Source organism: Stenella coeruleoalba (genome assembly GCF_951394435.1).
Source record: "Stenella coeruleoalba genome assembly, chromosome: 6".
Classification (NCBI taxonomy): Eukaryota; Metazoa; Chordata; class Mammalia; order Artiodactyla; family Delphinidae; genus Stenella; species Stenella coeruleoalba.
In genome coordinates, this window is record NC_137151.1 from 15,283,392 (window position 1) to 15,306,012 (window position 22,621).

Genomic DNA, 22,621 nt, shown 5'->3' on the forward strand with positions numbered 1-22,621 from the left:
TATGTACATAAATCTATCAATTTAAAAGAATAGTCAAGAGAATATTATGTCTTACATATTACATACACATTTTTGTAAATTTAGAATTTTTTTCCCTGTGACATTTTCTTAATACATCAACTTTGAGTGTGTACAGTTTTAAACAGTACTAAGAAATTAATACTGACATTAAGAGGCATTATCTATAAACTGTGAAAGAACAAGCTCTAATCTGTTCAAGAATAATATAAAAAGTAATGATCACCTTCCCTCCTTCCATTACCAAGATTAAATGCCACTGTCTTTTCTCTTCATCATTTCCTGGGTATTACAGTGTGAGTACATTTTACATTCACTTAAATGAGCAACATGAACAAGAATGAGAAAAGTCAGAAACTTAAAATTTAAAGTTTGACCCCCCTTACATGGCAAAGCAGTAATGACTCACTGAGACAAGTACTAGCTATCTCTCTTGTCCATTTACATCTAGCAAATGTGTTATCTTTGTAAGAAACTGAGAGTGAAATGGGTATGTATTTGGCATGAACAAGTGGATAATCAAATAATGTTATAGAAATTTTGGAATATGTGTGTCTTTACTCTTGGGAAACAAAACAAACTTACTTCTAACAATCTGATCTGCTCAAAAGTCTATGAATCCACATAGTAAGTGAAGAGAGTAAAGACTTCCCATAAAGTGAACCCTCTGATTAGAATTTGGAATTTTATGAAATAGTGTGGATTGAGAATTTGATCTTTCATGTGGACTATCTAGGAACTTACTCATGGTTTTTTTTAATTAATTTTTTTTTTTTTTTTTTTTTTTTTGCGGTACGCGGGGCCTCTCACTGTTGTGGCCTCTCCCGCTGCGGAGCACAGGCTCCAGACGCGCAGGCTCAGCGGCCATGGCTCACGGGCCCAGCCGCTCCGCGGCATGTGGGATCTTCCCAGACCGGGGCATGAACCGGTGTCCCCTGCATCGGCAGGCGGACTCTCAACCACTGCGCCACCAGGGAAGCCCTAAATTAATTTTTTATTGGAGTATAGTTGCTTTACAATGTTGTGTTAGTTTCTGCTGTACAGCAAAGTGAATCAGCTATACGTATACGTACATCCCTTCTTTTTTGGATTTCCTTCCCATTTAAGTCACCACAGAGCACTGAGTAGAATTCCCTGTGCTATACAGTAGGTTCTCATTAGTTACCTATTTTATACATAGTAGTGTATATATGTCAATCCCAATCCCACAATTTGTCCTTTATAATCTTTATCTTACACCAAAGCATTAACACGGTACAGGTGGAAAATGTTACATTCTAGAGATTATCACAAACTGTTAAGTGGGAAGAACGAAAGGTTATATGAATTTGGTTTTAGAGAAGTCCCTATTGATTCTGGACAGCATTTTTGATAATCTTCCAATAATATTTATCATGCAATGCAATATGTAAGTAGAGTATTGTGTAATAGAAACAGCAGAGCTTTTTGATCTGAAAAATAAATTGAAAAAACCTTTGAGTTCAAACACTAATTTTGTCCTGCCCATGACCTTGGAGTTAATATTCATGCCATATTTTAGTCATAGCTTCCTTGTGTTAAACTGAGGAAAGTGATATTTACCTCACTTGGTCTCTGTAAGAATTAAAGAGGGCATTTATATATCCTTAGCATGATGCCCCTTGTACAATAAACACTTAATAAACGGTAGCTATTATTAAATCCTATAATTTTAAGAAGATAATCTCAATAATCAAATGTAAGAGAGAAACAGTAAAAAGATAGCATGAAAACCAATCATTATTTAGCTTTATCCAGAAAGATTTTAAGAGAAATGAGAAACACCTCGTTTTTCTGAGAAAAACTAAACTGCAGAAAACTTGACTCATCCTAAAGGCTGATTTAACACATTATAAACTCTCATAATTTACTTCTCTTTTTCTCTACTTTGATTTAACTCATTCCTGATGACTAACTCAGGGTTGATTGATTTCTTTGTTTATTCATTCATGTATTCCTTCATTCATATATTCACTCATTCATACATTCATTTATTCATTCATTCTATGAATATTTTATGAACATAAATAATGCTCTAAGCACTGTGTTAAGGTAAAACAATATGAAAAGGGTTGTTATCAGCAATGAGTTTATAGTTTAAAAGAAGAGACAGCAAAGTAAATATATGTAATCTGGTGTGGTTTCATGTTATAACAGAGGTGTGTATAGAATTATGTAAAAATACATCTTGAAGTCTTAATAGAAACTAAAGTTACTGGGAGACTGTGGAAAAAGACACAGAGAAATGATTGAGAAGCTGGTATTTCTTTTTTTTTTTTTTTGCGGTACGCGGGCCTCTCACTGTTGTGGCCTCTCCCGCTGCGGAGCACAGGCTCCAGACGCGCAGGCTCAGCGGCCATGGCTCACGGGCCCAGCCGCTCCGCGGCATGTGGGATCTTCCCGGACCGGGGCACGAACTCGTGTCCCCTGCATCGGCAGGCAGACTGTCAACAACTGTGCCACCAGGGAAGCCCCTGGTATTTCATTTTTAAAACAGTTTTAAAAAATATCTAGAGCACTAAATGTCTCTTTAGAGGGTGGGTGGAGCCAGATGAAGATGGAGAGATATGTGGGAAACAGATGAAGACTTTTATATGCTGTGTTAGGAAATGTGAACTTTTAATCAATTGGAGAACAATAATGAGAGAATTTTTCCCAGGAGAGCCACATTTTCAGATATGGATCTCACAAAGTTCACTCTAGCAGCAGAGTGGAAAAGAAACTGAAAGAGAGAGGATATAGCAATACATTACAGAAAAGGAAGTGTAGGTAGAGAGCAGATTGACAGATTAGAATTGACTCGTCCAGTTCTGCTCTATGCTTGGTGTGGGACTTGAAGAAGAATGTGGGCTCTTGGAGGACTCCATTGGTTCAAAGGTCAAGACAAGACACTATGGTCCCAAGAACCTGATGTTATTCAACATTTTAAATAATATCCATATTGTTTTTTGAAAGGAAAATGTGTGTATGAAAAAAGTAGTGATGTTAACTTGACTGCTGGAGATGAGTAGCTGGATAATTTCGCTCACTATGAATGTACCAATTATACCCTGCTTTTTAACAGAATAACTATACAAAAAGAGCTGGCAAACAGCTTACTTCCATTAAGATGACCAAGTCCTAGGACTCTGATATGAATAACATTGACTAAATGATGAAAATATCTAGATAAAAATGAATAATGCTCTCCAGTTAAAATGGCTTAGTGGGAAACTGTAGTAAACTGTAGTAATAACCATATTCATCTGATTCCTGGCCATTGTCAATCTCTTCACTCAACACAAATTTGTGGAGCAACTCTGCAAAAACTAGTTGCTGTGAGGAAGACAAATGAATAAGGCATTGTTTAATACATGGAATATATTACTATGTTAAAATAAAGATTTCTAACATTTCTATTTTCTTAAGATGCTGAAATATTCATAAGCCATTCTATAAATTGTTTCTCTAAATACTCACTTCTAGACCATGGATTTTTCCTTCAGAAACATTGGTGCAAAATCTAGTGAGAGTCAGAAATTCCCTAAATAGTATATAAAAACATCCTACGAAATTGGGGTAAAGTGGGAAAAGTAACAGTATGATCAATATGATTCAAGATATATGGAAAGACTTTGAACAGAAGGCTGTCCCTGTAGGAGGAGGCATAGATTGGAGATTGTTATAGGATATAGGTGGGCTGATGAAGAGGGTGAAAGAAAGCTTCAGGAAGATAAGACTTGATGGATGATCAAGAATTCATTAGGGGGGCTTCCCTGGTGGCGCAGTGGTTGAGAGTCCGCCTGCCGATGCAGGGGACACGGGTTCGTGCCCCGGTCCGGGAAGATATCACATGCCGCGGAGTGGCTGGGCCCGTGAGTCATGACCAATGAGCCTGCGCGTCCGGGGCCTGTGCTCCGCAACGGGAGAGGCCACAGCAGTGAGAGGCCCGCGTACTACAAAAAAAAAAAAAAAGAATTCATTAGGATTTCAAGGAAGATGAGTTCAGCAAGATGAGACTAAGTCATAAGGGCATGATAAAGGATGTTGCATTCTGGAAACTAATGTAATGTGTTGACCAGTCACTGCCTCTCTGCGTTACACCTGTGCCAAGGGTGGCATAGATAAGTTGAACATGAAAGGGTATGAAATGGGAAGACATGATGATTCCTTGGTACTGAATGAAACTCAGCTTGATATGCTTGTCTTCAGGAACACAGTGAACAGAGAAAACACCTTTCATCTCTAATAACAGTATATCTGTTTAGATTGTTTCCTATCAGGCTCTAGGCCTTTAGATTTACATTAATTTATCAAATAAACATCTATAACTGTAGGCTCTCTCTCAAGTAATCTTCAGTCTTGCACTATTAAAAGAATTACAGATTAGTTAGTAAGTTTTCATAAGGTTCCACCATGTGTGCTAGGTATTGCGGAGATAACGCAAATCTAAAAAAATGATTACAGATTTCAAGATGCCATTTCAGCCATTAACACAGCTTCTTGCACATAAAAGCAACATGGTAAATTTGTATTGTACTAAGTTACATATATAGGAATAGAAAATAAGAATAACATAAGAAACAATAATTCAAGGAGATACATGCTGAAATGGATATAGATGGATATAGTATATATAGTATAGGCTAGATGCATATAGAATAGGTATGAACGTGAATATAGACTACTGGGTTCTTAAGTACTCAATATAACGTTAAGGAGAAAGACTGGAGAAAGGACAATAGGAGTAAAAAAAGAAAAAGGGGTCATGACCCCACAGAGGCTACTGTAAGTTGAGGCCACTGAGAAACAGTTGTAGTGGCAATGCTTCTTAGATTTTCTATTACAGTAAAATATTTGGTTGCCATTGATTCACTTGTACTTTCAATACCATGAAATTAGGTTTGAGTTTCAGAAAACTCACAGAGAGGTCCTCAAAGGACCATTTCTTCTGAGGTTCCGTAATGAAAATTTAGCAGAAAGATGATTCTTGATAGCCAGAGGCTACTTTCTTCAAGGCCAGTCTTCCTTCACTTCCTCAGATTGCTGCAGCCAGTCTCCAACTTATGCATTCACTATAGAATTTCCTGGACGCGAACCCATCTCTATAGATGAAGAAGTGACTCACAGCCTGTCAGGTACTAGATGCACTGCACAGAATAGCAATAAAGTAGTGACAACAAAATCACTAAATCATCTCTTAGCCTCATTTAGATATTAGTTTATTTACTATTCTTCACTGTCAAATTGTCCATTTAGGGAAAAAAAGACAATTATTATTATTTTCTGTTTTCGAGTGTGGAGTCCACTTATAACTGAACACAGTACTTAATCTTAAGAAAAAAAATACCCTTAAATTATAAACCTTCTAAAAAACAGGTAAAAGACACTTTACACTTAAGCCATTCTGACCTATATGGCTTTCCAAGCATAAATATTTTAGGAATGATCATGTAGCTTAAAGCAATCGATCATTTTATAAATATAGAATCAAAAAAGAAAAAAATCCTGTTTGGCTTTGTAAGTCATATTCTGTAACTTCTGAGAATTTACCTCTAAAAATCAAGGAATTTGGATAAATTAAATTAATATTTAGTATAATCAGCATATAAAAACAAATGAAAACTAATGAATTAATACTTTTATTCTTCTTTTCAACAAAAAAGTGGCAAATTAAACTCTACAGGCCTAACTATATTATTTTATCTGCTTTAGTAATGTCTATTAAATAATTTTATGGATGCTAAAATATATTATTAAATGTTTATATTGATACTTTTAAATATTAAAATGACTACTACTTCTAATAATAACTATGTTTATGGTTACAATTTATTAAACACCAACTGCAAATGTTTATGCTCTTCTAGACACTATGGTGACATGTTTATATATATTAGTCCATGTTTTTGTCTTCAATTTATTTATAAGGAAACTGAACCTTAGGAAAATTAAGCAATGTACTGGTAAATCTTTGAGCTGAGATTTGAACCCAGGCCTACCTGACTCCTAAGCCAGTACCTTTACTCTCCTCTCCCGCCTCTAAAAAACACTGGACTATTCCTTTCTAATAAGAGAGTTGAGTGTTGTGCAATTCCTTATATTCTTCTTATGAACTAAAAATCACCCAGACCAAAGCACAAATCTGATGGCAGGACAAGCCAGTTGGCTTCTCTGACTCAAGGCTACAGTAGCTTTGGGGGCTACTTTTTCCCCCAAAGTCTGACACACTGTGGAGCCAGTGGATATGTGAATGGGAAGAACTGTCTACACATCCAACTGCATATGTAAGTCATGCTTCAAGGAAGGATGCCTTGTAGAGTTCCTTTCCCTGAGAAACCTCATTTCTCAGTGAATAAAAAGAACAATCCCTTTTCCCAAAAGGAGATATGACTGAGAGAGAACACGAGGTTGAGAATTTTATTTTCAGTTTTTTCTCATTTTAGTGCCTGAGATATTTCCCCAATAAATCACACATACAGTTTAAATAGGAATTGAATACTCAGTCACAAAAATGAATGAAATAATGCCATGTGCAACAACATGGATGGACCTAAAGATTATCATACTAAATGAAGTCAGACAGAGAAAGACAAATATCATACCCTATCACTTATACATGGAATCTTAAAAAATGATAAAAATGAACTTATTTACAAAACAGAAATAGACTCACAGATATAGAAAACAAACTTATGGTTACCAAAGGGGAAATGGGGGAGGACAGATAAATTAGGAGTTTGGGATAAACATATATACACTATGTATAAAATATATATATATATATAATAGATTAAGTATATTTATAATAGATTAACTGAATCACTTTGCTGTATACCTGAAACATTGTAAATCAATTAAAATTTATTATACTTTGATTAAAAAAAAAAGCACTAAAGACAACTAAGTGAAAGAGAAGATACAGGAGAAGGAGTTAAGATAAGAAAAGAGCAAATAAGAACTTCCTCAGGAAGATACCAAGAAATTTCAGGGCCTCTGGCTATTAGGGACAAAGGAGAAAGGTCCTGGCATAAGAAACAAAGATAGCTCAAGGTATTAGAGTTAGGAATAAACACTGGAGTGAGTGAAAATATTAAGTATTGTATTTTCTGTATTATTTGGCTTATTAAAATGAAACGACAAATTGCTTCTATTTATCAAAAGATCTAAATCAATGCAATCTATATAAAAAAGAATGAATTATAATCACAATAATTATAAGACTCACATGTGCTAGGCATTTTATATGTTATTTCATTTAATCTAAAAAGCAGCCTTAAAACATAGGCTGGATGATAATGCTCATTTTATATTTGCAAAAGCTGAACCTCACAAGAGGTTATGTAACTTGTTCAAGGACACACTGTTAGCAAATGACAAAACTGGAATTTGAAGCCAGGCAGTTGGATTCCGCAGACTGAATACTTACTGTCCACATTCAATAGTCATAACAAGTTATGTTATTTTCTATTCTACTCTTCCAAAAAGGGTCTGAACAATTGTAGACAATTTTAAGCACAGTCATAGCAATATGTTGGCTGTGTTCTTAATAAGGAAAATAACTAATAATTCTCAGGAATACAATTCTACATCAATATCAAGTTAGTTAACCAATAGATGTTAGAGGCCTCTGTGCCCAGTAGTATATAGTCACAATATAATCTCATAGAAAGTATGAATGAATTCAATTCCAAGTTGGAAAAACCTAAGAGTCAGGTTTTTCTGAGGACAGGAGTGGCCTCCTGCTGACCTTAAATCCAGGAGGGAAAACTGGTAAGAGTAATATAAATATAACAAATTTTTTCAACAATGGAAATAAATGTTTCCTCAATGCTGCATCAAGAACTAATAGAAAACATAAGGCTTACCTGTGAAAACATGGATGTACTTTAAAAACATCATGCTAAGTGAAACAACCAGTCACAGAAGGGCAAATACTGCATGATTCCACTTACATGAGGCATCTAAAATAGTCAGATTCATAGAAGCAGAGAGTAGAATGGTGGTTGCCAGGGGCTGGAGGGAGGAGGGATGGGGAGTTGCTTTTCAATGGGTATAAAGTTTCAGTCATGCAAGATGAATAAGTTCTAGAGATCTGCTAGACAGCACTGTGCATGTAGTTAACAACACTGTATTGTATTCCTAAAATTTTGTCCAGAGGGTAGATCTCATGTTAAGTGCTCTCACCACAATTAAAAAAAAATGGCTTTTACAAATCTAGTATAATTTTGATATGACAAATATATCACAAAGGAAGAAAGAAAGAAAGAAAGAAAACAAAGGGAGCATAGAGCTTGAGTAATTGCTAAGCAGACATCCATAAACCAAACTATATGTGTCATTTTTCCCAGGAGTAACATTGAGTGCAATTTGGGATGCAAGAAGCACAAGCAATTACACACCCTTCCATATTATTTAGTGGTGGTGTCCTTGAGGAACTCATACAACTGACAGCTGTCCCAGTTATCTACACATATAGGACTTCTTCTGTTGTTTTTTAATCAGAATACTGCCATGTGAGACATAAGAAAAATTCTAAACTCTTTAGGTTCCTTTATTTCAAAAACAAATAAAATACTTACATTATTAACAGAAGAGCATACTGGTTTCGGTCCGTAAAATCTTTGGGAAAGGACAACTGTAAAGGAAGTTCTTTTAAAGAAAGAGCAAAATATTAAAGATGGAGAGTCATTTATATGTAAAACTATAAGGTGCAGAGAAAGTTTTTTTTTTTGAATAACATAGCATGCACAAAACTTTACCATAGTCATCAATATGAAGCGTTTTAATTTCTGACTTTACTCTCTTCTTCTTCAGGATAGCTTCCTTCAGCATAGAATTGCTTTCCAATATAAAATATTCTGTAAGTCAAAAAGGATAGTGTAAATAATCTCTATGTGTTGATTAAGAAACAGTGTAACACAAATAATTATCCATCATTATCATTTGACAGGCACTGTGCTAGTCACCGATTACTCTCTCATAAATTCTCTTCTGGATTATTACAAGTTTTCTAACTGAGCTTCTTTATTCCAGTGAAATTGTCTCCAGTTGCCCCTTATACTTGGAATTAGCATTTACGTTTTCAAAATGTAAATCTGATCTTGTTAATGTTATGCTTAAGAATATATTTTAAATAATACAAAATTATGTAGCAGCCAATGATTTAAAATTCACAATGCCTGAATTCTAATACAAAGTTACCAAGCATGCAAAAAATCAGGAAAATATCACCCATGATGAGTACAAATTTTATTCAATAGAAAGAACCCAGAAATGACACAGATGCATATAATAGATAATGACATTAAAACAGAGATTATAATTACATTCCATGTGTTAAGTTTTTAAAAAGCCTGAGGATATTAAGGAGAAACATGAAAGACATTTTAAAAACAACCAAGTTAAAATTCTAAAAATAAGAACTGAAAAATTTGATATACATGAAAACTATAAAATCTAAGACGAAAAAATACTGGATAGGATTAACAACATATTAGATACTGCAGAAGAAAAGATTAATGAATTCAACAATATAGCAATAGAAAATATTAAAATGGTTTTTTTTATAAAAACCAAAAAAAAAAAGAGAGCGAGAAAACTGGCAAAACATGAAGGGAGAGAAACATCAGTAACTTGCTGGAATTTTGACTGCTATATTAAAAATATAGATTTATTGGGGATTTTTATATACTAAAAATAGTGAACTTTCTAATCCATAAATATGTATGCATGTATATATCCATTTGAGTCTTTAATTTCTTCCAGAAATGTTTGCTTTCATTTTAGCAGACTGACACATTTCTATTAGATGTATATAGTATACTATAGTATATAGTACATAGTTTCAGATGTTACTTTAAGTAGTTATTTTTAACTATTTTTAAATTTTGCCTTGCCTTATAGTATATAAAATAGTTGATTTTTGTATATTAATCTATAATTGTAATAACCCTGATAAATTCACTCATTATTTCTAATAGTATTATGAGTGTGTATGGATTCCATTTTGTTTATTTGGTTCTGTTTTATTTATATCTTCTGCAAATAAAGGCAATTTTTTTTACCTATTATTTCTTTTCTTGCCTCATTTCACTAAGTCCTCTAATACAATGTTGCAAAGAGGTGGTGAGAGCAGACATTTTTACTTTTTCCCAGTTTTGGGGGAAATGCATTGTCTTCAACATTAAGTATGATGTCAGGTGTAGTATTTTTGTACCTACCATTCATCAAGTTAAATCATTTTTTTTTCTTCTGGCCCAGTTATTATTACTACTTTATTATTATTGTTGTTTTTCATTTTTAATCAAATATTTTTTATAAATCCTTTGAGTTGTTGACAGTATAACATAGTAAGTTGCATTGATTAATTATTGAATATCATAGCAATCATGGATTCCTCAGGTAAACCACACATAGTCATAATATATTACCCTTTTATAAATTGCTGGATTTTTCTTGCTACTATTTAGTTAAGGAATTTTGCATCAATATTCATGTGAAAAATTGATTTTTTTTGTCCTTGTTATGTCTATGTTGAATTTGGAATCTGGTTGATGCTGGCCTTATATTTTCTGAGAGTATATGTGAACTTGGTATTAATATATTAAATGTTGAACAGAACGCACCAGTGAAGCTACTGGAACTGGAATTTACTTTGTGGGAAGAATATTAACTGTGAATTAAAACTTTTAGTAGATAATGGGATATTTATATATTGTATATCTTCCTGTTTGAATGTTTAGCAATTTTTCTTTTAAGAAATTTACCCATTTTATCTAAGATGTCAAATTTACTGCCCTAAAATTACTTATAATATTCCATTACTGGCATTACAATGTTTGTAGAACCTGTTATTAACATCATCTATTTCATTAATGAAAATGACAGTGTACTTTTTCCTTTAAGGTTCTATCTAGAATTTTATCAATTTTATTTATGTTTTCTAAGAAAATAATTTTAGTTCTTAATATGCTTTTCTCTACTGCCAGTCCATTTTCTATATCATTTATTTCTATTCTTATCTTTATAATTTCCTTCCTTCAACTTACTTTGGATTAATTTGCTCTTTTTTTCTAGTTTCTTAAGGTGGAATCTTAGATGATTGATTTTAAAGATTTCCTTTTTTATAAAGTAAGAATTTAGAGACATAAATGTATTTCTAATCACAATGTTAGGTATCCCTAAATTTAGATTAGTTGTGTTTTCATTTGGCTCAAAATATTTTCCAATTATTTTCCTAAATTCTTCTTTGATCTTTGTGTTATTTAAAGATGCATGTCTGATGGCAACACCTTCTTGTTTCTTTTTTCTTGATTCTTTATTTTGCATTTACTTTTGAAGGATATTTTCTAAGTTTGTTATTCTATGTTGATAGTTTTGTATTGTTTTGCTTCCCATCAGTATTCTAAAGATTTTTCTCCATTGCTTTTTTCTGATGAGAAGCCTGCAGTCACTCTTGGCTCTCTTACTATGTATGTAATGTGTGGAAGTAAATGTCTTTTTATTTTTGTATCCTGCTTGAGGGTTGTTGAGCAACTTTATATTTTTCATCAGATTTGGATTTGGCCATTATTTCATCAAATATTTTTTCCATTTCAGCTTTAATTTAAAATATTATAGATATGGATATTGACGTAAACTATCTTAGGCTCTGTTCACTTCTTTCATTAGTTTTCTCTGCATCTGGAAGTGTCTATAATGTTTCAAGTTCACTAATATTTCTTCTGTAGTGTCTAATTTGCTTTTAGTATTTTTCAGAGAAGTTTTAATTTCACATATTTTAAGTTCTTAAAATATATTCTATTTATCACTACATTCATTTTTTCTTGATATATTTTAGCATATTTATAATAGCCAATTTATTGTATTTGTCAGTGGATTCCATAATTTCCATCATATCTGAATCTGTCTCAATTCACTGGCTTTCTTTTCCTAGTTATGAGTCATATTTTCTAGCTTCTATATGTAGCCAGTAATGTTTTATTGGATTCTAACCACTGTGATGTTTACATTGTTGAGTTCTGGACATCATTCTGTCCTTTTATTAATTGTTGGACTGTGTTATAGCAGATGTTTAAGCTATTTGCAGGTCAGCTATTTTTTTTTTTTTTTTGCGGTATGCGTGCCCCTCACTGTTGTGGCCTCTCCCGTTGCGGAGCACAGGCTCCGGACGCACAGGCTCAGCGGCCATGGCTCACGGGCCCAGCCGCTCCACGGCATGTGGGATATTCCCGGACAGGGGCACGAACCCACATCCCCTGCATCGGCAGGCGGACTCTCAACCACTGCACCACCAGCGAAGCCCCAGCTTAATTATTTGAAAGATTTAAAAAATATTTTATTTAGTGTGAGTTTGAATGACCTTTGCTCTATGACTTGTTAAGCTCTAATACTAAGGCATGACTCTTCTGGGATCTCTCCTAAACATTCCAGTGTTCTGACTGTTTGGAACTTTAATATATTCCAGCACTGTGTGAGCTCTGGCTTTTCCCAGGCTCAGACTATCTTCCTATGTATGTTCAGCTAGGTATTTTCAGCAACAGATGCAAGATGATCCCTTGTAACCCTATGCAGATTCCTGGTGTCCTCTCTCTGTCTCTTCTTGTGCTCCAGTGTTGTCCACCTTCCCAACATTCCAGAATCTTCAACCCTTCTGAATGCCAATTTCTGTCTCAACTGTGACTCTGAGATACCCTTATACACTTATTTAATTGTTCCTCTTTACCCTAGAATTCAAAAAATAATTCTAGCCAGAGAGCCAGGACAATTACAACATTCACCTGACTTTTTCCCCTTCTTTCAGGGATCAGAAGCCTATCGTGACTCTTGTCCCATGCTTGAAAAGTGTTGTTTCATGTATTTTATCCAGTTATTTTTGAAAAAAAAATTCTTTTATTTTCTGTTTCACTTTTCTTTTCTTTCTTTTTGCCAGGAGGCCATGTCTACTTTCAGGTACTCCATGGCCAGAATAAGATTATTATTTTAATTGTCAATGGTTTATCATTGACACTTTATTGTTAATTACAAACTCCTTAGGATGAAACATAAGGCTTTTAAGATCTGGCTCCAGTCTGCCCTATAGCCTATACCTTTGATTTATCTTAAATGTTTTGTTCCAGCCACATTGAACAACTTTTATCTTGCAAGTGTAAATAGTTTCATTCCTCATGATTGTGTATTCACATTCTTTCTTCCAGAAATGCTTTCCACTGACTTCCTCTTTTTTTGAACTGTGTCCACTTCTACCAGAAAAATTATCATATTCTATTATAACCATTAAATTTTCTGATTCTTGCTTTGGACTGTGAATCTGTGTGATTTCAGGCACACCAAACCACCTCTCTTATAAATAAGTGTCGTCCTCTATAATACAAATTTGGGAAATTAGATGTTCTCACAGATTTCTTCTATCTCCCTGATACAAGAAATTTCAGATTATTTAAATAATAGCATATTTTCAAAGAATCTATACCAAATATTCAATTATAAAATTTAAAATGTGAATAATTCCACTTTATACACTTTCATTAAGGATTCAGCATTTATAATGTAAGACTTGTCATAAAAATGCACTTAATGAACTTAATTGTGGATAAAAGCATTCTTTTTGTATCTAGAAACCAATATCACCTGATATTTGTTAATGACATAGGCAGCAATTTTTAGAGACTAAAGCCCATTAAACTTTTACCTTTATACCTTACTAGAGAGCATCTTGTTGGATAAATATTTTTATAAGTGGACAATAGTTTATAGTGACTAGCTAACTAATAAATGAATGAATAAATACAGCTAGAGGCAGTGATATGAGAGTAATATACTAATAATTTCTCATGGCTTCTCTTTATTATCAAAAATGAATGGGAAAAAATAAATTACATGAGATAAGAGGTAGTTGAAATTTTTTTACTTCTAAATCAAAGGTATTCATTTGCTCATGGTAAAAAAAAAATCAACCCATGGTCACAGAGAAATAAAATTATATTTAAGGAAAAAAAAATATAGAAGAAAATACACAATTTTCAAAAGCACACAGAGTTCTTTTCATGATAAATTCAGAAAATACGTTTCAATCATAGTTTTTTGTGAAACATTATGAAGACAAGGTAGTATTAAGACATGATTTTAATTGTGCGATTGAGAAGGAAAAGAGGATTAAAATGAGAAAATTAGGAAGAAGGAAGAAAAGGAGAGATGAGAAAATATTAGAGAGGAAGTATAAGGAGAGATGAGAAGGAGATGCAATGGAGAGAAAGGAAGAAAGGAAAGAGACGAAAAATGAATTAAAGCAAAAGAAATCATATACACATAAGGAAAAAGAGAAAAATGAAAATATAAAAAGAGGAAAAGGAAAGATAGCAATGAGACAAAAGACTTTGAAATACTAAGCAAAATTTTACATATATATATCATTTCCTAGTCACTGAACATTTATTTTTATTTAATTTTATTTATTTTTTTATACAGCAGGTTCTTATTAGTCATATATTTTATACACATCAGTCCCAATTTCCCAATTCATCACACCACCACCCCGAACCCCGGCTGCTTTCCCCCCTTGGTATCCATACGTTTTTTTTCTACTTCTGTGTCTCAATTTCTGCTCTGCTAACCGGTTCATCTGTATAAATTTCTAGGTTCCACATATATGGGTTAATATACGATATTTGTTTTTCTCTTTCTGACTTACTTCACTCTGTATGAAAGTCTCTAGATGCATCCACGTCTCTACAAATGACCCAATTTTGTTCATTTTTATGGCTCAGTAATATTCCATTGTATATATGTACCAAATCTTCTTTATCCATTCAACTGTCGATGTACATTTAGGTGGCTTCCATGACCTGACTATTGTAAATAGGGTTGCAATGAACATTGGGGTGCATGTGTCTTTTTGAATTATGGTTTCCTCTGGGTATATGCCCAGTAGTGGGATTGCTGGGTCATATGGTAATTCTATTTTTAGTTTTTTAAGGAACCTCCATACTGTTCTCCATAGTGGCTGTATCAATTTACATTCCCACCAAGATTGCAAGAGGGTTCCCTTTTCTCCACACCCTCTCCAGCATTTGTTGTTTGTAGATTTTCTGATGATACCCATTCTAACCGGTGTGAGGTGATACCTCATTGTAGTTTTGATTTGCATTTCTCTAACAATGATGATGTTGAGCAGCTTTTCATGTGTCTGTTGGCCAGCTGTATGTCTTCTTTGGAGAAATGTCTATTTAGGTCTTCTGCCCTTTTTGGGTTGGGTTGACTGTTTCTTTAATACTGAGCTGCATGAGCTGTTTATATATTTTGGAGATTAATCCTTTATTCATTGATTCATTTGCAAATATTTTTTCCCATACTGAGGGTTGTCTTTTCATCTTGTTTATGGTCTCCTTTGCTGTGCAAAAGCTTTTAAGTTTCATTAGGTCCCATTTATTTATTTTTGTTTTTATTTCCATTACTCTAGGAGATGGATCAAAAAAGATCTTGCTGTGATTTATGTCAGAGTGTTCTTCCTATGTTTTCCTCTTAGAGTTTTACAGTGTCCGGACTTATATTTAGGTCTCTAATACATTTTGAGTTTACTTTTGTGTATGGTGTTAGGGAGTGTTCTATTTTATTCTTTTACATGTAGCTGTCCAGTTTTCCCAGTGCCACTTGTTGAAGAAACTGTCTCTTCTCCATTGTATATCATTGCCTCCTTTGTCAGATTAGTTGACCATAGGTGCGTGGGTTTATCTCTGGGCCTTCTTTCCTGTTCCATTGATCTATATTTCTGTTTTTGTGCCAGTACCATATTGTCTTGATTATTGTAGCTTTGTAGTACAGTCTGAAGTCAGGGAGTCTGATTCCTACAGCTCCGTTTTTTTCCCTCAAGACTGCTTTGGCTATTCAGGGTCTTTTGTGTCTCCATACAAATTTTAAGATTTTCTGTTCTAGTTCTGTAAAAAATGCCATCGGTAATTTGACAGGTATTGCATTGAACCTGTAGATTGCTTTAGGTAGTATAGTCATTTCCACAGTATTGATTCTGCCAATCCAAGAACATGGTATATCTATCCATCTGTTGCTATCATCTTTAATTTATTTCATCAGTGTCTTAGTATACTGATTACAGGTCTTTTGTCTCCCTAGGTAGGTTTATTCCTAGGTATTTTATTCTTTTTGTTGCAATGGTAAATGGGAGTGTTTCCTTAATTCCTCTTTCAGATTTTTCATCATTAGTGTATAGGAATGCAAGAGATTTCCGTGCATTAATTTTGTATCCTGCTACTTTACCAAATTCATTGATTAGCTCTAGCAGTTTTCTGGTGGCATCTTTAGGATTCTCCATGTATAGTATCATGTCATCTGCAAACACTGACAATTTTACTGCTTCTTTTCCAATTTGTATTCCTTTTATTTCTTTTTCTTCTCTGACTGCCGTGGGTAGGACTTCCAAAACTATGTTGAATAATGGTGGTGAGATTGGACATCCTTGTCTTGTTCCTGATCTTAGAGGAAATGCTTTCAGTTTTTCACCATTGAGAATGATGTTTGCTGTGGGTTTGTCATATATGGCCTTTATTATGTTGAGGTAAATTCCCTCTATGCCCACTTTCTGGAGAGTTTTTTATCATAAATAGGTGTTGAATTTTGTCAAAAGCCTTTTCTGCATCTATTGAGATGGTCATATGGTTTTTATTCTTCAATTTGTTAATATGGTGTATCACACTGATTGATTTGCATATATTGAAGAATCCTTGCATCCCTTGGATAAATCCCACTTGAACATGGTGTATGATCCTTTTAATGTGTTGTTGGATTCTGTTTGCTAGTATATTGTTGAGGATTTTTGCATCCATATTCATCAGTGATATTGGTCTGTAATTTTCTTTTTTTGTAGTCTCTTTGTCTGGTTTTGGTATCAGGGTGATGGTGGCCTCACAGAATGAGATTGTGAGTGTTCCATCCTCTGCAATTTTTTGGACAAGTTTGAGAAGGGTGGGTGTTAGCTCTTCTCTAAATGTTTGATAGAATTCAACTATGAAGTCATCTGGTCCCGGACTTTTGTGTGTGGGAAGATTTTTTAATCACAGTTTCAATTTCATTACTTGTGATTTGTCTGTTCATATTTTCTATTTCCTCCTGGGTCAGTCTTGGAAGGGTATACCTTTCTAAGAATTCGTCCATTTCTTCCAGGTTGTCCATTTTATTGGCATAGAGTTGCTTGTAGTAGTCCCCTGGGATCCTTTGTATTTCTGTGGTGTCTGTTGTAACTTCTCCTTTTTCATTTCTAATTTTATTGATTTAAGTCCTCTCCCTCTTTTTCTTGATGAGTCTGGCTAATGGTTTATCAATTTAGATTTTTTTCTCAAAGAACCAGCTTTTAGTTTTATTGATCTTTGCTATTGTTTTCTTTGTTTCTTTTTCATTCATTTCTGCTCTGTTCTTTATGATTTCTTTCCTTCTGCTAACTTTGGGTTTTGTTTTTTCTTCTTTCTCTAGTTCCTTTAGGTGTAACATTAGATTGTTTAATTGAGATTTTTCTTGTTTCTTGAGGTAGGCTTGTATAGCTATAAACTTCCACCTTAGAACTGCTTTTGCTGCATCCATAGGTTTTGGATCATCGTGTTTTCACTGTCATTTGTCTCTAGGTATTTTTTGATTTCCTCTTTGATTTCTTCAAAGATCTCTTGGTAAGTTAGTAACGTATTGTTTAGCCTCCATGTGTTTTTTTTTACGTTTTTTTCCCTGTAATTGATTTCTAACCTGATAGCGTTGTGGTCAGAAAAGATGCTTGATATGATTTCAATTTTCTTAAATTTATTGAGGCTTGATTTGTGGCCCAAGATATGATCTATCCTGGAGAATGTTCCGTGCACACTTGAGAGAAAGTGAAATCTGCTGGTTTTGGATGGAATGTCCTAGAAATATCAATTAAATCTATCTGGTCTATTGTGTCATTTAAAGCTTGTGTTTCCTTATTAATTTTCTGTTTGGATGATCTGTCCATTGGTGTAAGTGAGGTGTTAAAATCCCCCACTATTATTGTGTTACTGTCGATTTCCTCTTTTAGAGCTGTTAGCCGTTGCCTTATGTATTGAGGTGCTCCTATGTTGGGTGTGTGTGTGTGTGTATATATATATATATATATATATATATTTTTTTTTTTTTTTTTTTTTTTTTTTGCTGTGGTACGCAGGCCTCTCACTGTTGTGGCCTCTCCAATTGCGGAGCACAGGCTCCAGATGCACAGGCTCAGTGGCCATGGCTCATGGGCCCAGCCTCTCCGCGGCATGTGGGATCTTCCCGGACCAGGGCACGAACCTGTGTCCCTTGCATCTGCAGGTGTACTCTCAACCACTGCACCACCAGGGAAGCCCGGGTGCATATGTATTTATAATTGTTATATCTTCTTCTTGGATTGATCCCTTGATCATTATGTAGTGTCCTTCTTTGTCTCTTTTAACATTCTTTATTTTAAAGCCTATTTTATCTGATATGAGTATTGCTACTCCAGCTTTCTTTTGATTTCAATTTGCATGGAATATCTTTTTCCATCCCCTCAGTTTCAGTCTGTATGTGTCCCTAGGTCTGAAGTGGGTCTCTTGTAGACAGCATATATATGGGTCTTGTTTCTCTATCCATTCAGCAAGCCTGTGTCTTTTGGTTGGAGCATTTAATCTGTTCAGGTTTAAGGTAATTATCGATATGTATGTTCCTATGACCATTTTCTTAATTGTTTTGGGTTTGTTTTTGTAGGTCCTTTTCTTCTTTGTGTTTCCACTTAGAGAAGTTCCTTTAGCATTTGTTGTAGAGTTGGTTTGGTGGTGCTGAATTCTCTTAGCTTTTGCTTGTCTGTAAAGCTTTTGATTTCTCCATCGAATCTGGATGAGGTCCTTGCTCTGTAGAGTAATCTTGGTTGTAGTTTCTTTCCTTTCCTCACTTTAAGCATATCATGCCACTCCCTTCTGGCTTGTAGAGTTTCTGCTGAGAAATTAGCTGTTAACCTTATCAGAGTTCCCTTGTATTTTATTTGTCATTTTTCCCTTGCTGCTTTCAATAATTTTTCTTTGTCTTTAAGTTTTGCCAATTTGATTACAGTGTGTCTCAGTGTGTTTCTCCTTGGATTTGTCCTGTATGGGACCCTCTGCACTTCCTGGACTTGGGTGGCTATTTCTTCTTCCATTTTAGGGAAGTTTTTGACTATAATCTCTTCAAATATTTTCTCGGGTCCTTTCTCTCTTCTCCTTCTGGGACCCCTATAACGTGAATGTTGTTGTGTTCAATGTTGTCCCAGAGGTCTCTTAGGCTGTCTTCATTTCTTTTCATTCTTTTTTCTTTATTCTGTTCCATGGCAGTGAATTCCACCATTCTGTCTTCCAGGTTACTTATGTGTTCTTCTGCCTCAGTTATTCTTCTATTTATTCCTTCTAGTGTAGTTTTCATTTCAGTTATTGTATTGTTCATCTCTGTTTTTTTGTTCTTTAATTCTTCTAGGTGTTTGTTAAACATTTCTTGCATCTTCTAGATCTTTGCCTCCATTCTTTTTCCAAGGTCCTGGATCATCTTCACTATTATTATTCTGAATTTTTTTTCTGGAAGATTGCCTATCTCCGTTTCATTTAGTTGTTTTTCTGGGGTTTTATCTTGTTCCTTCATCTGGTACATAGCTCTCTGACTTTCCATCTTGCCTATCTTTCTGTGAATGTGGTTTTTGTTCTACAGGCTGCAGGACTGTAATTCTTCTTGATTCTGCTGTCTGCCCTCTGGTGGATGAGGCTATCTATGAGGCTTGTGCAAGTTTCCTCATGGCAGAGACTGGTGGTGGGTAGAGCTGGCTGTTGCTCTGGTGGGCAGAGCTCAGTAAAACTTTAATCCACTTGTCTGCTGATGGGTGGGGCTGGGTTCCCTCCCTGTTGGTTGTTTGGCCTGAGGTGACCCAACACTGGAGGCTAGCTGGGCTGTTTGGTGGAGCTAATGGTGGACTCCCGGAGGGCTCACGCCAAGGAGTACTTCCCAGAACTTCTGCTGCCAGTGTCTTTGTCCTCGCAGTGAGGCACAGCCACCCCCTGCCTCTTCAGGAGACCCTCTAACACTAGCAGGTAGGTGTGGTTCAGTCTCCTATGGGGTCATTGCTCCTTCCTCTGGGTGCTGATGCACACACTACTTTGTGTGTGCCCTCCAAGAGTGGAGTCTCTGTTTCCCCCAGTCCTGTCGAAGTCCTGCAATCAAATCCTGCTAGCCTTCAAAGTCTGATTCTCTAGGAATTCCTTCTCTCGTTGCCGGACCCCCAGGTTGGGAAGCCTGACGTGGGGCTCAGAACCTTCACTACAGTAGGTGGACTTCTGTGGTATAAGTGTTCTCCAGTTTGTGAGTCACCCACCCAGCAGTTATGGGATTTGATTTTATTGTGATTGTGCCCCTCCTACCATCTCACTGAGGCTTCTCCTTTGTCTTTGCATGTGGGGTATCTTTTTTCATGAGTTCCAGTGTCTTCCTGTCAATGATTGTTCAGCAGTTAGTTGTGATTCTGGTGTTTGCGAAAGAGGGAGTGAGAGCATGTCCTTCTACTCCGCCATCTTGAACCAATCTCGTCACTGAACATTTTAATGAAGGGTTTCTTTTTCATTATAAAGGTAATATATGTTCATCGTAGAACATTAGGAAAATACTTAAGAAAAAAGAACAAAAAATCATCTGAAAGGCTGCCAGGCAAATACAAGACTTTTACTGTTTTCAAATATTGTCTTCTGGAATTTTAATATGCATTTTCAAATAATTTTGTTTAAGTGGCATAAATATTTGAACTCCTTAAACACTTAGAACTATAGCTTAAACAGTTTTGAAGAATTGACTTTTAAAAATGTATTTTTATTTTTAATCCTAGTGGGGAACTAGTGGCAACTCTATTAGAACAATTTGATGAAATTTTAATAAAGGAGTATTTACAAATATAGGACAAAGGGCAGGGAGGTCATAAGGGGTAGTACCATAACCCAGGGCTTATGACAAAGGCTAGGCCAGCAGGTCAAGAGGAGAGAGCAGTTACTTGGAGTTGGTTGCATGAAAGAGCCACAGTGACCTTCACCCAAGAGTCAGAGCAACTTGGGTGACTCCACAGGGATAGCACTGGAGAAATAGACTCCAAAGTCACTTTTCTGCCTCTCTTCAGTCACCTATAGGATTCACTTTAGCTGGATCCAATTGGCAGCCAAATGGCAGCAGAACTTAAGTCATCAGTACAAACTCCTGCTGGGGTAGAGGCCATGGGAGAGAAAAACAGTTAAGAGTGGCTCTGAAAAGACAAATGGAAGATATTCAGGGCACAAATCAGTATTCCATTAAAGTTTATTTACAAATCACCCCTTTTATTATTTTTATTATGTTTTTTCACTACCATCAGTAGCATGGTTATAATTTTCTCTCTTTTTTGATTACTTTATTTCAGATGTCAACAGAAAAATAGTTAAAAAGAAAAAGTATTGGTCTCTTCCTCATGGTGTCTTAAAACACGAATGTGTAAGGTACTAGCTGAAGCAGTAGCACTCAATCCATCACATTATAATTAAATATCTCTTCAGTATAAACTATTAAAAGGAAAAATATAGGGTAAATAGATATAAAAGATTTAAGGCTTATGGTTATTTTTTTCCAAAAGATTTGCTGTAATTTATATTTCTACCAGCAATTTATGAGAGCCTCATTATATCCTCATTAGCAATGTAAATTTTTTGATGTTATTAATTTGTTAGGAAAAATTACTTGGCAGTGTTTTACTTTGCATTTCTTTGATAACTGGTGGTTTAAAGGTTTTCCATGTTTGTTAAATATTTTCATTTTTCAATATACTTTTCATGCTTTATTCTGCTTTGTGTGGCCCCAAAATGAGTTATGACTGATTCATTAGTTTAATGAATATTAAACTGAAGATCCATTAACCCGAAGATCCATTAACCCAAAGATTTACTTGCAATCAAATGTAAATTTTATCTCAATAAATAATTGTCTTTTGAAAATAAAATTAAGCACCTGATCACTGTTCAGTCCCTTTTTGTTCTTCTTGATCCTGAGACTATCAGAATTCACTTATAAATGAGAAAATCAGAAAGGCTTCCCTCAGAGGAAAGTGTGTCATGATTTGAAACAAAAGTTATTAGAAAACAACATTGCCTTTTAACAGTAGAATAAAATTAATTAAAGTCAAGTTGGGGATTTAAAAAAATAGATCATTTTGGCAGAATATGCAATGTAACACAAATAGTTGCTGTTTATTGAGTGTCTATGTTGCAAATGTATCTCATCCTCACAGAAATTTCATTTGCTATTTTTTTTACAAGGAAATTGATTCTATGAGATTACATCCACAAAAGGTATGTGGTGGACTCACTTTATACACTAATTTTTCTATCTGTGAAATTCAACCTTCTTTCTGTTTTATCAAATAAACTGTATTTGTTATCATTATTGTTGCCGTTAGTGTTAATATTCAACAGATTTAATTTGCTTTAGGATTTACACTAAGTAGAAACTAAAAGATGTGCTAACTGATTTCCAACCACACAGAACTCCATTAACTATTTAGAAGTTTTGTGTTTCTCTAGAATAAGCAGGAAGTCTCCATATGGTG

At 34.8% G+C, this 22,621-nt stretch overlaps 1 protein-coding gene across 17 annotated transcripts in view; it reads right to left on the bottom strand.

The window, feature by feature from the left end:
• Positions 1–22,621, bottom strand: part of DPP10 (dipeptidyl peptidase like 10) — a 1,578,941-nt gene that overhangs the window by 35,886 nt on the left and 1,520,434 nt on the right. For all 17 annotated transcript variants that reach the window (XM_079923993.1, XM_079923994.1, XM_079923998.1 and 14 more), the window contains 2 exons: positions 8,778–8,876; positions 8,598–8,667 (listed from right to left, as the gene is read on the bottom strand). In XM_079923993.1, coding sequence (XP_079780119.1) covers positions 8,598–8,667; positions 8,778–8,876 — 169 coding nt within the window. The remainder of the gene's footprint in view (positions 1–8,597; positions 8,668–8,777; positions 8,877–22,621) is intronic.